This window comes from Mycetomoellerius zeteki, unplaced genomic scaffold (assembly GCF_001594055.1).
Source record: "Mycetomoellerius zeteki isolate Tzet28-1 unplaced genomic scaffold, Tzet1.0 scaffold25, whole genome shotgun sequence".
In the NCBI taxonomy this organism is placed as follows: Eukaryota; Metazoa; Arthropoda; class Insecta; order Hymenoptera; family Formicidae; genus Mycetomoellerius; species Mycetomoellerius zeteki.
Genome location: NW_017257227.1, coordinates 929342 through 946229, shown reverse-complemented (window position 1 = coordinate 946229; position 16888 = coordinate 929342). Strand labels below are relative to the sequence as shown.

General features: G+C 38.4%; 1 protein-coding gene across 1 annotated transcript; it reads left to right on the top strand.

Moving 5' to 3' along the window:
* Window positions 1-13550: 13550 nt before the first annotated feature.
* On the top strand, window positions 13551-14344 carry LOC108723675 (uncharacterized). The gene is made up of 3 exons (XM_018449588.1): window positions 13551-13655; window positions 13821-13973; window positions 14068-14344. The coding sequence occupies exons 1-3, from the start codon at window positions 13551-13553 to the stop codon at window positions 14272-14274; spliced, it is 465 nt and encodes a 154-aa protein (XP_018305090.1). The 3' UTR covers window positions 14275-14344.
* Window positions 14345-16888: the final 2544 nt, after the last annotated feature.

Genomic DNA, 16888 nt, shown 5'->3' with positions numbered 1-16888 from the left:
CGGCGTCGGCGGTGGTGGTGACGTTGATGGTGGTGGTGGTGGCGGTGATGCCGGAGGCTGCGCTTTCTTCCGCGAATGTTCTCCTTCCGCGTTGAGCGATGATCGACATATCACTTTCGCACAAAATGTGCATCCCTTTAACTCTTATATCCGCCACGGAAATCGTTTAATCCTTACTTTTTTTACTGGTATTGAATATAAATAACAATTCGTACTCCTTTTCAAAATAGATTTTTTTCGAAATCCTTTTTCCGCGGAATATGAAAAAAAAATATATATATACATATATATATATTTTATATTACAAAAGAACCATACCTATATAATTTTTCACGAAGATGGTGATTACAAATCGTGCTTATTCATTTCTGCAGCACTTCAACCCTTCATCGCACTGGGACATCGTTGACACAACGACGATCCAAGTCGGGAATAAAAGAATGATCGAGAGCCATTTGTTTTTTAGCGAAAGTCCCATTTGTGTGGCTGGGACATCTCTTCGGATAAAACCAAGCACTTGTCGGCGCGCATTGACTTGAGGAGCGCACATTGTTGTGTACGAAATGTCGATACATCCGTTCTTTGACGATTCAATATTCATCTACCCCCTTCATTCATGCGTCATAAAGCCAGCCGTTAGCCTCGAGGTCATTGTTATCGTACCTTGTCTACCACCGTGGTGCTTTAGTAAGGATCGCATGAATATCGCTCGAGCATCCGCTTGATCGAGGAGGGAAACCCTAGAAGAGGATCCTTACGGGAACATATGGGATTTCCTACGGTCGATCACTACCGATTCGCTCAAACGTGAAATCGGATCCAACCGCAAGAACGAGTTTAGACGTGTCGTCGCGGTGACACGGTCCTCCAGCCTCACGACTTTGTACGAGGGTGAGTGTAACGGTAAACGAGATTCCAAATCGCTTGGTTACACATCCAGACAAGCTATACCTTGTTGCTACTTGGCGTAAATAGATCGAAGAGTACAGAACGTGCCTGTGTCACATCAGTTTTTATTCCGCCAGAGAGAAAAATCTTGGGTGAAAACTTTATATACGATCTACTTTGTTTGTTTTATAGATCTTGGATGATAGACATATTTGGAGAAGAGAGCCGTGTTTTTCCTAACGTGAGTTAAGCTTTTATATTTTTAGGCATTTGCTATCAGGGCGCAACATCGAGATACCAAAACTGCAAATATTTTCCCACTGACCTATCACATTCCGCGGAATCCGACCGACGCGCCTTGGCAAACATTAAAGCGCATTTGAGCGTCTGTCCACGAGAAGTTCCGTTTCGCTTTGTTTACTCTAAGTATCTCACGCTCGACTAAACAAGAAGATCCCCACGGCGCTTGCCCGTAATTAATGATACCCTACGGAAAAGGATTAACGTGTACACAAAGTATATACATTAGTGCGCGATTGGAGTTCGGCATGCATCGCGATAACGTTTAAGGCGCTCCATGCCGGGCATTAAGGTGGCTGCAACATCGAATGGCCTTAATCCGGATCTATACACCGGTGTGTGCCATTATGCATTATACTCACATATCGGTTCGGCGCGACGTCGAAGCTTGACTTATGCCGATGGCTCTCACTCGCAGATGGTTATCTCTCGCCTTTACGAGAGAGTCGATCCCTTCGAGCCCGTGCAAGCGCAACGTGCTTAAGCGATTTAACGTAAACACACGTAGCAATTTGTCCCGGGCTTTATGTCGCCCTCGGGAAAAAGGAACCCACGCGCTCGTTCCGTACCGTTCGGGACAGAACGGAGAGAGAAAGAAAGGAAAGAGAAAAGGAGAGAGAGAAAGAGAGAGCCATAGTACGGAGAAACTGTACAAGAGAAAAAAGGAGAGCAACATACAGAGTGAGGAAACAATATGTGGATCGCTTTCTTATTTTGCCGATATTTTACGGTGAAAATAACAGAAGAAAGTGCGTGTTTCATTAACAACGATCCCAGGAACGAGCTGTATACGTTGATGTCTTGTTGTTGAGCGAACCTCTTTCAGCGACCAACTGCAACCACTAATTTTGCGTTAGCGGCGCGACGGCGGCGTGAAAAAGAATTCTCATGCGAAAATCTCCGCTCGTGAGCGAAAGCGAATGAAGAAATAAAGTAGGCGAGTTTATCATCAAGCTTTGAGACAGGTCTTCGTAGACATTACGTCGTATCGACTCCAAGGTGTACGCTGTGAGTATAAATTACCACATGCTTGTTCTCCGCGTGTAGCACGTTGTATATCACGCTACATCTAGATAAGCCGCCGTTGGAATTATTAACGCGCGTGGTCGCCGCTGACTGGGATGCTCGTTTATTCACGGTTACGTGAAAAATTAGAAGGCGTAGCTTACCGCGTCGTTAAATCATTATCGGATAATCTGAATGGGAATCACGATTTTAATATTGAGACTTGGATTTTTGTACAGTTGAGAAAATATGTGTGAAAGTTCTTGCTAATATGTAAACGTATGATTTCCAAAGGAAAACTTAATAAACTAATTAAGTTTCTCTCTTTATCTCTTTTTGACGTGTTATCAATTGTGACTAATATTAATTGGTCATTTTGGAATGTAAATACATGGGATCGCCATCGACTCGCGTATCGTACATTATTATCCATCTGTGTCTACATTACAATATAACATAATGTATAGGCTACATACGGCGCGTTAGCGTCGAGCGACGTTTAGTGGAAATCACAATTCGCATAACGAGATAATCGGCAGGCGTAATTAAAAACAATGTCGCGTCACGTATGATTATGCGCGGCTTGCAAACCGGTGACAATGAATATTGCCCGATTGCAAACAGACACCGCGCGTAATTGGCTTCCGCGCTGCGGCCGTTAAACGCTGGACGATAAACACGCTTAACGCGTATCGTCAAATATGTCGCGCGATGATCAATGCGATTGACAGAATACGCGGATAACGCGGCGACGTGGCCGACGATTTAATCATTAAACCGACGGCAGCGGATGGCATAATCCGCGACATTTGCTCGCAAATGAACTTCGTGTGCCGGCAAGGCGTGAAACACTCGCGAAGTCACGCGCGTTGGACAAATTGAAGGTGCCGCGGTGCCATTTTAGCGGTGCAGCCAAAATGCGGATTGTATCCGCATGACCACATTCGCGGGTCATCGTTTTCGGTCGCTGCAAAGACCGGCCAGTGCTGCACCGTGACGGTCGATTGTTATACCTATAATTCCTTCGGCACAAGTTTAACCGTCGCTCTTCTATTTCGATCCTTGTTATACGAAACTTTTTGAAAAATTGACACGTTCCTCCTGTCATACGGTTTGCTTCGAGGACAAAAATAAGTACGAATCGTGTAAATTATTTCGCACAATGATGACTTTATTGTACAAATTATACACGATAAATCTATTTTTAACCATTGCACATTTGGTTATTGATTTTGTTATGCAAATTGTACATGCACTAAGAAGAGGAAATTGTTAATTCAATCAGTTTTGAATGCCAAAAAGGGCTGAGCGGTGTCCAGATTAAAAGGATCAAATTTCTTATCAAACAAAGTTTATTTTTAAACATTGATCCTTTCCCGCTTCGCCAAAAACTTTATCAATTCCAAAATCTAAACGAAATCCATCCCAACATTTCCCAGAATAAAAACTTAATTAATAGCCGAGGTAATAAAATTGGTCGTAGTAAAGAAAAACCTATTCTAAATTATAAACTAATTAAAATTGATTACCAAATTAATTATCCTAATTTTAAAATAATAAAAAGAAATGATCCTCGTTATTTTAAATATAAAATTCGGTATTCATTTGGCTAAATCGCGCAACTTTGTTCAATCCTTGGATAAAGCATTTAAATGTGTTGATCCAAAAACGGACACTAATTTCTTAATTTAAAGTTATACAGTTCGTAATATCAATTTTATACAAGAAGTTTAAATTTATTTAAAGAAAGTATAAAAATATAGTTCTTCCGGATATACTATGATACTTTATAAAGTATAAAGACTCCAGTCATTCCTTCACGCAATTCTATTGAAATGATATATATATAGGTACAACATTGTGCAATCTGCAACGTATTATTTCAAGCCGATGACCGCTCTCGTCGCTGCTCTCGCGTCTATATACATTTTAACAAAACGTCGTAGGTATAGGTACATGTATCGAACAACACGGGGTTGAGGAACCATACTATTTCTTTTATCGATTGGATCCCTCCCAAAGGGTTGTCCATAGGATCTACCTCTCCTTAATATTTCAACAAGCGTACAGCTGTTGTCTTCGCAAACTCGAGAAAACCCGTAGCTCTCCCTTACGTGCTCTCTTACATATCTCCGACGAAAGTGGTTGCACGGTTGTGACAAACAAGGAACTTGGCCCTGTATACGGCTCTCACTCGTGGCGATGTCATCCGTTTTGGAAACGCGCGGCGTGCAACTGTTATTAATTCAACGAGTGCTAAGGGGACCGACGGACCAACCGCGGAGAAAACCGGAATACCTATTAGCCATCGGTTATTCATGTCGAAAGTTCGTCGCCCGTAAAACAGCATGCCATAGCTGCCTCGATGAAAAGACACTGCAATGCCAAAACGCGTGATCGTGCAAGTAGCAGGAAAAAATATTGATATCACGAGGAGACTAATTCTAATAGGTAAAACAAGCGATTATTGTATTATTGTTGTATTAACAATTTTTAAAGAATATACAAAAGCATTTGGAGAACATTAGATATATCAATCATTGAATTTTATTTTCACTGAGAATCATATTTGGTTGGAATCAACTAATCTCTTGTTTGGATATAAGCAAGCAAATTCTCGGTTAATGCAATAAAATAATTTAATTGAAACAAAAAGTTTGATTATTATAATATTTTACTTGTTTCTGATACACAAATAAAATGTTACAATAATCAAATTTTTCAATTAAATTATTTTATTACATAAAAAAATCAAGAATGTATTTGCCTATATCCAAACAAGAGATTAGTTGAATCAATCAAATGGAATTCTCAATGTAAAATAATATCATTTAAAAAAAAAAAATAACTATCTAACTAAGATAAAATCGCAAGAAAAGATTTCACCTACCTGACTTTTTATCTTCTATATCTAATCTTCACCAATATACGAAGAAAAAAAGGTATTTTACAAAGTAGGAGCAAATGTTATCCGTCTTCGCACAACTGTACGCGCGTAGTGAATTTTCCTGAGACAAGATCGAACAAAGAGAAATGGTCCGATCTAGGGACACGTGCATGGTGACGTTAGTTATAATGCATGAGCGTCGAGGTAATAGAATACTCAAATATGCAAAGCGGCGACCAATGCTCTGGGAAAGTAAGTCGCTTAACCCTTCAAGAGAGTTTTACTTCCGTCTTTACATGTCGGCATCTGTATCCAAGTTTAGAGTCCAATATTTTCATCAAACTTTCACAACGAGAAAAAATTCAGATGAAAAAGCAGAGAACGTGTATAATATAAATTGATGAAAAGACGTTTAGCTTCTTACTAAAATTCAATGCGTTTCAACATATATTTTTGAACTTAACTCTTTCAGACTCTATGCACATTGCAATGTACAATAAAAAAGATATCCGTCAAAATTTATTTAGTTTTATCAATATCATCTGACCAAATGTACATGATAATATACCTGTACATGTTGGAAAAATAGTCAAAATTTTGAACAAAATTAACTTTTTAGTAGATACGAATTACTTATTAAAGTGCCCTTGAATTAAATTAAAAAGAATTTTCTTAATAAAATATGGTTTCATTACAATTAGATTTAAAAGGGTTAAAGTTAACGTCTTCTTTTTAATTAATTTTCTGTTAAATATATTTCTTAAATAATGCCACGCTCTCGTTTAATTTTTTTAATTGCGTAATAACGTTATTTCGACGTTGCCATGACAATACGATCGTCGCATCGTCGCAACGTTCGCATCGTCGTAAAAATGAAAGTCCTCTTTTCACTCGGCGCACAATGGCCTTATTCGCGAAACGCCCACCACCAGAAGAAACAAAGGTCTTGCTTTGAGACCAAACTTTCATCATCCTCAAGGGCACGCTTTGCAATTTGCAGCGACTTGTCGCGCGGTAGAAACTCTCTTAAGCTAACTTTTCTCTATAAGACTTAGGGAAAAAGAGCAACTATTCTCGATGCGGTCTGCTCCTTGGCATTACGGGAGCGGGACAAAGATCCCAATTCCCGAAAGCACTCCGCGCGATACGTTCTCGGATTTCGACACACTCGGAATCGGAACTCGGTCTTGCGATAGGTGCGGATTCGTTCGCGCTCGCAGAAGAGACGCAATGTCTTGCGACGAAGGGAGGATTGCGGATGGCGATGGAAGCGAAGGAGCGCGATTCTCTAGAGGATACTCTCGGAGGATTTTCCGGCGTCAGAGGTAGGAAGTCCCGTTGGGCTTTTCACAACGAGAGGTCCTCACAATACGTCGTTACGAGGCGGCTAACCCTCCCCCAGCCGAGGACTCGTCGAGTGGATAATCGTTTTAGGGAGGGCACCACAGCCACGGTCCTAGTATTACTGCCTTTGTGGATGATGTTTGAACGCCGCCGGCACTCGGGCAATCAGGTCGATTCACAATCAGTGCACTTTCCGCACCGCGACCGATCGCCAACATCCCTGCATAAGGGAAATCGCCTCTTCCACGCACTCAAGCACTCTCGCGTTCGCGACAAGATACGAGATGTAAATACTGTAGGTTTCAGCTCTTTTTTCTTTAAGGGGATCCTAAAGCCGTCTGTATTACCGACTAAATCATATAATTTTTGTAAAACAAATACTTTTTTCTCTTTCACAGATTCGAAAATCCTTTTCCAAGATTAAAGTACATATACGCATTAATACGTGTTTGTGAGATTGGAGTTTATGCCGAGAACGACCAAAAATTTCGAAATTGATATATTTTTTACCATTTCTTAGTATAACATGGCGTTTCAAACTGTCAAGTCGTGACGACATTTGCTTGGTACGAAAGTCTTGCAACCTGTACTTACGAAATAATAATCCACAAACACGTAATTTGCACGAACAAATAACGTCGAGTTCTTAGAATTAGATTTAGACGCTTTATTGCGACGAATTTGTTATACGAAAATTGACACGAACGTGCGACTGCATGTATCATAGATTGAGTAAAATATTGGTGTGGTAGTATAAGTATGTATAAAGACATGTCAATGCGCTGGAAAAACAGTGACATCCAGTGACTTTGTCGGAGTTCGAGCTTTGCTTTAGGATCCCCTTAATAGATCTTGGGGAAACTTGCGTCCAAAAATCTGGGATCTCATTCATTTCGCGAATATTACTTCTCTTTTTCCTTTCGTATTGATACAATAAATACATTATATTACGAAATTGACGTATGTTGAAGAAATCATTGTACAGAATTTACCGTAAACATTATTTATAGGATAACTGAAGATATGACAAACTATGCGAGAACAGTTTAAGGCCACTATTCGAAATTCCAGACAGAGCACATTTGCAAGTGATGACTAATTCATTGGTTCATGAATTAAAATGTTCACGATCTCCATTGTAACGGTAAATGTATCTTCATCCATTGACGAAGCAGTATTCGATGCGCGATGTCGTTATATACACGAGAGGAAGCTGTGCGAATAGAGAGTTAATTTCGCAAACTGCAAAAAAAACACAATAGCTGTAGTCGTAGTCGTTGAGAGAATTCTGAATGAGCCAGTAAATAATTCATTTCTATCATAAACTCTTTATTTTACTCATTTTAACAGTTTTATTTCAGTAAAATAATTCGTGCATCATGTCAAGATGTGACATGTAAACATTTCATAATTTAAGTTTCATTTGCTCGAAAAACTAATTTTTTTTTCATAAATAATCAAATTAAAAATTTACAAGTTATTAATTTAAAAAATTTCTTTTCTGAAATAAAGTTTCGGAATTTCTCTCTTTTTATTTCTATAATATCATATTTGTATAATACAATTTAATAAAAAAAATAATTCATCCATGTAATGATAAATGAATGTATTACGAATCCAACATAATATGAACAAAACTTTGTGCAACTTTTGCATTACGCAATGTGAGCGAAGCTGATTTATTATAACGGATACCTCGAGATCTATACATACAATCTCTTGGATTAGGGACCACGTTTGCTTACTACGAAATGTATATACATGTCAGAATAGAAGTACGAGACTTTAGTTGAATATATGGATTTATGCCATGCGGTCCAACGAGAAAACCAGAAGCCATGAGAAATTCGGTTCTTCACTCACATGAGTCGCACGATCGTCCAATTACCTCGTATACAGCATTTACATAACGTATACAAACCTATCGCTCGACGCCGAAACCGTCACAACACTCAATGTCGCCACCCTCACATCGACGGTCTCACGGCAACCGAAGTAATTACAGACGCGTTTCAGGGAGCACCAACTGAATACAGAAATTATGCAGATGGCGTAATAATATTCGCCACACGTTTGCTCGGGTCAATATTGAACTAAGCTTCCTCGTAATTCCTCACGAAAGACGCCACCGCGCGATTCACCGCTGGCAAAAACTCGTTCTATGATGCGCGACCCTTAAATTTTTGCCCGTTACCAATGAAATTGCTTAAAATATCCGTTTGGATATCTATATCTGCTAACCGTCGCTTGATGGATTCGCGAAAACCGTCTGGTTTCTCTACGTTTTGCAATTATAATATTACGCCTCTCTCTGACGGACCATATTCGTCCCCTGTGAATAAATCAACTGTTATTGTTGATCATGTCGAAGTCAGATATCACAATCTTATTGCTCTTATTGAGACGATTAATTTATGATCCTAATCCAACGTGCTACGTAACATTTAATTTCGAAAGAAATGTTGAATCTATAATAAACTAGATTAAATATTAACTGATGTTTTTAGAATTTTGCACTGAACATTAGCGTATTCGATATTATATAAGAAGAGCCGATTAAATTCATATTATATGTCAAATTATATGTATTTTTAATTATACTCCAATTTGAGTTATCTTTAATTATTTCTATAAGTTGCCATTGTGTGTGTGTGTGCTTCTACTCACTCAATATGTCGTAAATTTAACAAAAACGATAAAGTTCAACAAAATAAAAACTACAATTTTCATTTTTTGTGACAAGATATTATTTTTAACTAAAAGAACGGGTTACCATTGCTCTTTTGATATTTAATAGCGTAAGACGCCCAAAAACTAAAAAAAAAAGTAATTATTATAGAGATTAAATATGATAATCACACGAATGCTTAATCATTCGTACGTTGAAGTTTGCGTACGTACACGCTTTGTGCACATTGCATTTTGCTCGATGGTTTCCGATCTCGCGGCGTTTGCAGGTTCGCTGAGTCCGCGGAGTGGAGATACATTATCCGTTCCAGCTCGCGTGAGAGGAAGCGACCGGAGATGGAGGATCCCGCACCTTCTCGCGACGCTCTCGAGCGGGTGAAGTGGCGCTTTGCAGATCGGCCGTGGTGAATCGTGTCATAAATCAGCCGTTACCGAGTCAATTGAGACGTCGCGAGCACTCTTTGTGTTCCGAGTCCATGCCATTGGTGGCTTTTTGTCAAGCCCGACGAACTCGTCGGGGACGAGTGAGAAAGAGTGGAAAGGGTCGGCGCGGGTGCCCCGCGCGGTCGTTAAACGCAGCCGTACTCGAGTACCGAAGTAACGATATGCTAAAAGGGCGAGGGAGGAGGATGGAGGCGAGATGGTCTCGTCGTTCTTCCCCGATCACGCGCGCGCGCGATGATATACGGCTCGATACGTCCTCTCTCGCACGCTCTTTTGTTACTTCCCTCCTTCTGCACACTCTCTTCCGAAGCTGCCTTTTCGACATCCGCCCGTTCTTCCATGCCGTTCGTACTCGTAACGACGTACAGCCGCCGGGAAAGTGGTCCTCCGCGGTGAATTACGCTGAAACTTCCGTTCCACCGAGATATACAGTTTCCGACATAGTCACCTGTTCACCAATGCGCAGAGACAGAGGCAGTTGAAAGGGCATGCACATTCGAGAAAATATAATCGTTGTGTATCGTTGCACCGGGCATGTGGTGCGAGCGTTTATCCGCAGCTTCCGTTACTCCACGTGGCAGTGACCATATGCCGCCAGATCCAGATGCACTCGCGAAGATGTAATTACACGCGTACGTTACTCCCTTCCTCTTTATGTCTCAGTTATAATTACTACTAAAATGAACATTAAAATATTGCTATTTATGATTTTTAAAATATTGTTATTGATTATTATCGCAATTAAAATCCAATTAAATACTTTCTCTTTAAAATTTTTAGAATGGATCTCATTCTGAAAGTGAAATCTCGTTTTTAAAGATTAGAAATTGAACCAATTTTTTTTAAGACTAGCTCAATTTTCACCCTTTAGAGTGAGATTCCTCAAAAAAATTTAAAGGGTTCATTATTCGTTAGAAGATAGATGCACTATGTGTGTGATTGCGTATCTCGATGAATTTTTACAAACACTCGAATGCAAATTCAGCAGAGTTAAAACATCACATTCTGACTTATTAGAAAGTCCTTTTTAAATTATGGATAGATAATTTAATTATAGAATCTAAATCGATAATTTAAAATGGATTTTCCGAAGTCATTTGAAAAATATTATTAAAGTAACAGTTTCACAGCGGAAAAATTTATTTTTCTTCTAAAATTGAAGAAAAATAAGTTTTTTTCACTGTGTAAACTGTTATTGAATATTTTAGAAGAAAAATAAATCTCGCTGTGAAAAAGTTACTTAAATTTTTCAAGTCACGTTTACGAAGTATAACGAAATATTTTAATCTGTCTCATAATAATTGTAGCGAAAGTAAATTAATAACGCGTCCTACTTGGTCGAAATTCATAATCAAACCGGGAATACAATTGTAACTTTCGCAGTGCCGAGCCGTTGTTTCAACATCGATGTTAGTTCGCGCGCGGGGAGCTATCAGTGTTACGCCATTAAAAGTTGCAGCATTAGTGGGCGCTAGTTCCTCTAACTCGTTGAGCATTATGATTATACCGCGAAAGTTCCAAACATTATATCACTGCACAAATACGATATTTATCAAAGTAGTTTGCGCGGGAAAGTGACTTTCTTCTCGTCGAGTTATATCCGGCGAAACTTCTTCCATCGAAAGTAGCGACCGTGTTAAGCGCCGGCGATCGTGCTCGGGCTTGTTCAACTAAGTTTTATTGACGCCTGGAATTTGTTCGGCTGTCGCCGCGACATTGGGTCTCGGTGATGATCAGTGACGAATGAAACGTCCAAAATGGCGTCAATTGCCGAGCAATCTTTCCTTTTTCCATCCAACGAATAAGCTCGTTCGTCTTTAGAATATTTGAAAAATGATGTAGTCGGCATATACAGTCAATGAACGAGATACTTTTCCAACATTGATGTTAGGTTGTCACCTCCGATATGTCGCATCGGCGCATATGAAAGCGAATCACGTCCGGACGTTAAAGAAATCAGCTTTACCTCTCGGATTTCTTCCTCGCGTAGGTTGTCTGTAAAGTTTGAATAGTACGGGAGAGTATCAGGTGGAATTTAATCATATAAATGGATGAGCGTCCGATCCAAACTCAGCCCGATACGAAAAAATAAAAGTTTAACGCACGCGGCACCTCGTCCCGTCCGAAGAGGAAAGGAAATCCCTTCGGAATTTTTTCCGATCGAATTAGCCTCCGTAAAACTTTATTTCGCAGTGCTTGCGCGAGCCTTCTCTTCCCCTTCTTCGTTGGATCTATTTTTTTTAATTTGCTGACAAAACGCATCCGACCGACGGAACTACCCCATGTTTATTCAGGAAGGTTTTTATGTGGTTTAAAGACAAACGTCGAGAGAATCACCATTATGAAGTGAAAGAAAAAAAGAAAAAGAAGATATTAACTGAAAGCTGTTTTCTTATTTCATGTTTATTTCATAACGTTTAAAAGTGTTAAAATAAATGTTATGTACATAAAAGTGTAATTATGTAGGTATAGACGTTTATAACGAAATTTTTTGTCTAGCATTATTATACAATTTTTAAAATGTTAAAATTTTCTATATTATTATATAATGTAATTTTTCATGTCGTTTCCAACACTATTGAAACATCGATCTCAATTTCTCTGTGGCTGAACTGAAAGTATCCGAAAGCACTGCGAATCGTGAGAACGTGGCGAGAAAACAATCGTGCGACTTTTGTTTCGTTTTGCCGTCACGTTCGTGGACTTCGCGTGCCATCACGTTGCGGATACTAATCGAACGTAAAAGAGAGGAACTAAAGTCGCCCGTAGGATCAACGTTGCCGAGTTTTTCCAGGGTTCGAGCCTGAGGGTAGCTCCCCAGCACTCTTCGAAAGAACAATTAGTATTGTCCAACGAACCAGAACTCCCGTACGATGTGCTGCTTCGAACATAGTTATTCTGGAATTTTCCAGGATAGAGCCAATCGTAAAACCTGCTTTATTGGCGCCAGTGCCTTCGAAGTTCTCGACAAATCTTTCTATGCTGGAATAGCGGCCATCGAATTTTCGTAGCTACAGTGATATTAAGAATAAATTGACTTCATTTGTTAGGACGCCTGCTCACTCACCACTATTATTTCAGATTGCGACGTCAAAAGCGAAAAAACAAACAATAAAAATTCTTACAAATTGTATTTAAATAGAAATATTTTTCAATAAAACAATCTTTGCAATTGATAAAATCGATACCGAAAACTGTCTTCTTATTTCGGAGAGAAATTAAATCATATTTATTTCTATATGTTATTAATTTGACAGTTTGTCATAGCTATGAACATAGCTAATTTCATTTTTTTGTTATACATTTTCAGATATTAATTATTTATTAACAACATATTATTGACAACATAAAGGAAAGTTTTCGGTATATATTACGATTTTATCGATTGTAAACATTGTTTTTTTGAAACATATTTCTATATTAATAAATATATTTTGCAAGAATTTTTATTATGCATTTTCTTGCTTTTAATGTCATAATCTAAGATAATAATGCTGATAAACAGCCGGAGTCTTAAGCACATTTTTTGTACTTAGATTTAATTATTGAATTTTTATACTATAATATCACAAAACGTTTTAAACATAACTTGTTACGTCGAATATACTTTAATATGAATTCTATATTCTTCTTATAGACCAATCATCAAAACATATTTGTCTCCACGAATTGTAACAATCATTATTCTAACGTAAGTATAATTTTAACATTATTCTCTTATATTCGCTTCGACAATTTCATTAATACATTAATTCATAATCGCATTATAGAATCCTTTATTTGCTGTTGGCCATTCTTCATATCCTACTATTTAAAAATTCTAAATTCCTACGCGTGCAATTAGTATTAACTACGATTGTGGTAAATGATTTATCGTAGCCGTTAATGTCAAGACAAAATTTTTCCTGCGATTCGTGTTGGCATCAGTTAAAATTAACAGTCCTATTACTTATAGAAAGTGACACTTGTGCTTTTGCTTCTGACGCTGTTGTCCATGACGAAAGTGGAGGGTTGGAATGCTACTGGTTTAGTGTCATTAACGTTAATTATTGTCGTTATTATAAAGCTCTTCAGTATCGCCATTGCGTACTCTGATCTGGTAAAACACCCCTCTTCCTCAATTCTACAATACATTAAATCAAAGATACGTTTAGTGAGAGTGAAATAAATTGCGTTAGTATGTTTGCCATTGCGTTGAAAGCTCGTTGACCTGTTCACAAGTATTATCACACGTGTTAAGCTCGACAAATCAATTGGCCGACAGGTGGACATGAGCGGTGACTGGTCGTATTTAATAGAATTTGGTTTTGGCGTTATATTAATCGCCATTGTAGTCGGGATAGAGTTACTCGTAATTATGCGCACGCTGCATACAGTGGCTGTTATCGCTGCTGTATTCGGTACATTTCTCAGCTCGGTAAATATAAAACAGACGTTACTAAAATAAAACAAATTTAAAACATCGAGCAAATAGAAATTTATTCCTCTAATTAATAACTGTTCGCTCTCAGATATCGCTGATGGATCTTCATCAGAATATGAGCGTCAATTCTTGGTGGTGGGAGAAAAAGCTGATCAACGGATGCATATACCATGTGTTAAGGCAATATACGCTGTTATGGTGTCTACGAATCGAGGAAAAACCACGCGTAATAACGATATTCGATAACGTGCCTAACGAGCAAGAGCTCGACGTGACTATGTTAAATAGCCAATGAACTTTAATACCTGTCCTTTTAACGTTGCATTAACTCTTTCTATAAATGTAACACGCACGGCGTCGGAAATTCACGGAATCATGATTCTTACATTTTCTGATTTAAAAGATATTGTTGGAATATGACGTTTCTTAAATTTCTTTCCACGCAAATACTAATACGTATATATATATAGGAAACTGTGAAGTATATCATTAAAGAATTATATACATGAAACATATCATTAATTCGAGTCTTTACGATCCATACGATCGCAACGACTATCTAGAGAGACTTTAACAATCGGTATTCCAAAAAAAAAGAGCAATATCAACGTAGAAACCGAGCTTGTCTTAAATTAAGATACTCGGTTTTACGACTATTGCCGTTCCTTTGCTTTCTCAAGTATCCTATTGAATATCTTGGAATCTATTTTACAAGTAACTCGGGCTACCGACTACGTTACTTTTTCAATTGAATTATACACTGATAGATATCAAAGCAATGGTAACTCAATCTCTTGAGTTAAATAACATTTTTTTTATTTTTAATTTCCATGTGTGTTAAAATATAAATCAATCTATACTTGTGATTAGTCTCAAAGTAAGCAACGCCCATATAAATGTACGCACTTAAGTAAATAATAAACTAAATTTGAGTCAAATTTAATACATTTTCTTCAGTTAAATTGTTTAATTTAACTTTATTAATTTAATTTAATTAACGACATATTAAGTAAGAGCAGTGATGACTTGAAAGAAATAATTAAAAATAACTCATCATAATAGGGTATAATTTTTAACATTATGAATTTAACAGTGCATAGTACCCATTTTAAAACATCTTCATGTTTGAGTCTTTTAACATTATCTACTCTTGTATTTCCAATAATATTGCATTTTTATTATAAAAAATAAAAAGTTATATATGTTATAGTTTTGCTTTTCAAAAATCACAATTCCATTCAATATTACGTATTCGTTGAATATAAAGAAACACAAATACTTCTTCCATATCAGATGTGTGCATCTGACAAGCATTCTGCTATCTTTTTTTCTTGTAACTTTTCACTGACACGCTGGCAAAGTGAAGTGTAGTACCTATCTTCTCGTGTTCGACAAACGCGTAAAGAAAAGAAAATAAAGACACGAAGAGGACCAGAAGGGCACGGTAAATATTTCGCCATCTTCAGCCAGGACTTATCGGTCATAAAATGGCACTTCGGACACTCAAGGGAATATCGTGTCGACTGTGTCGCGATGCCACGAGTACTCGCGGTCGAAGGACAAATCTTATCGACCTGTGACACGGGACAGAAGGTGCGCACACTGTCGGACCACTTTCGGAAAAGCAAACAGCGGCACCGGGCAAGGAGAGACCATGTCTTTTCTTGAATAAAAGAGAGAGAAAGAGAGAGAAATAAAATACGTAGCGGTCTACGGCGAGAAGGGAGTAAGACGGGCCAAGGGCCGGACGAGCGACGAAGAAGTAAGGAAGCACCTTTCAGTTCCCACGAGATTTTGCGGCTCGTGGTCGAGCCCGAGGGAACCGGTGGAAGCAGAATCAATTTTACGGACGGCCGGCTATCGATACCATGCCGATTGGTATCGATCCTATAAAGAAAAAGAGAGAGACCGAGCCGCTTCTTCTATCCTCATAGAGGGACACGATTAACGTCCTCGGGACGTTCCAGTGCTCTCGTCAAACGAGAAGCGGCTTAGAAGTCCTTGCCTCTTTCAATTTGCAGGAACGCGGCTAGCGACCGTCTACATCGATGATGAAACAAGCCGGCGTTATTTCCAACGAGCTTCTATCGTAGTTTCCTCAACCCGGATGATGACTACCTACCGAGCTTATTCCTTATGAAAGCTCGCGCCGTTCCATCAGAGATTGCACGTATGACAGAATCAATTTTCTTAGAATAGAGAAACACGTCGATAAGCTTTCGTTGAAGCAATCAGTGCTCCTAAACGGATACGACTATCGCGTTAACGTTCGTTTAAAAAGCTTTATAAATACTGTTACTTTTTTATTTCAACAAATAGTTGTCTTGTATCGCGAACTCGATGGCAGTCTGTATAAAAGTTTAATAGAAATGTGTACATTGATAATATGTCTATGTAGAAAAGGCAGAATAAATTTTAATTTTTTCAGAAATGACTCAAATAAATAGCTTCTCTCTCCTAACGATTTCAATCCAAGAGACTTCGTGATTTAATCGTTTACGACAAGAACAGCTGTAACGGTATTGTCGAAAATCTCGCGATAATAATAGGTTGAATATGATTTATTAACCGTAACCGTTCGGCACAGCGATTATAACCGCAATTAACTCGATGGGAAGTAAGAACGTCGAAGGCGGAATCGTGCACTTGTGCAACATGCGCAATAGCACGAGTTGATAAAAACGGGCGATAAAAGATGACGACTCGTAGAACTATTGCTACGTACATTTATTATTTTCATGATAATGCTAAGGCAGCAAAGGATGGTATTTACATGTCGTACGTAAGATTGAACATCCTCTATCTGAAGCCGAGATTCGTAAATCATACAGTGCAAATTCAAAATGTATACCTTGGAAATGCAGTATTTCGTGCTAACAATAGAAATTATTAAGGAATATTAAATCACA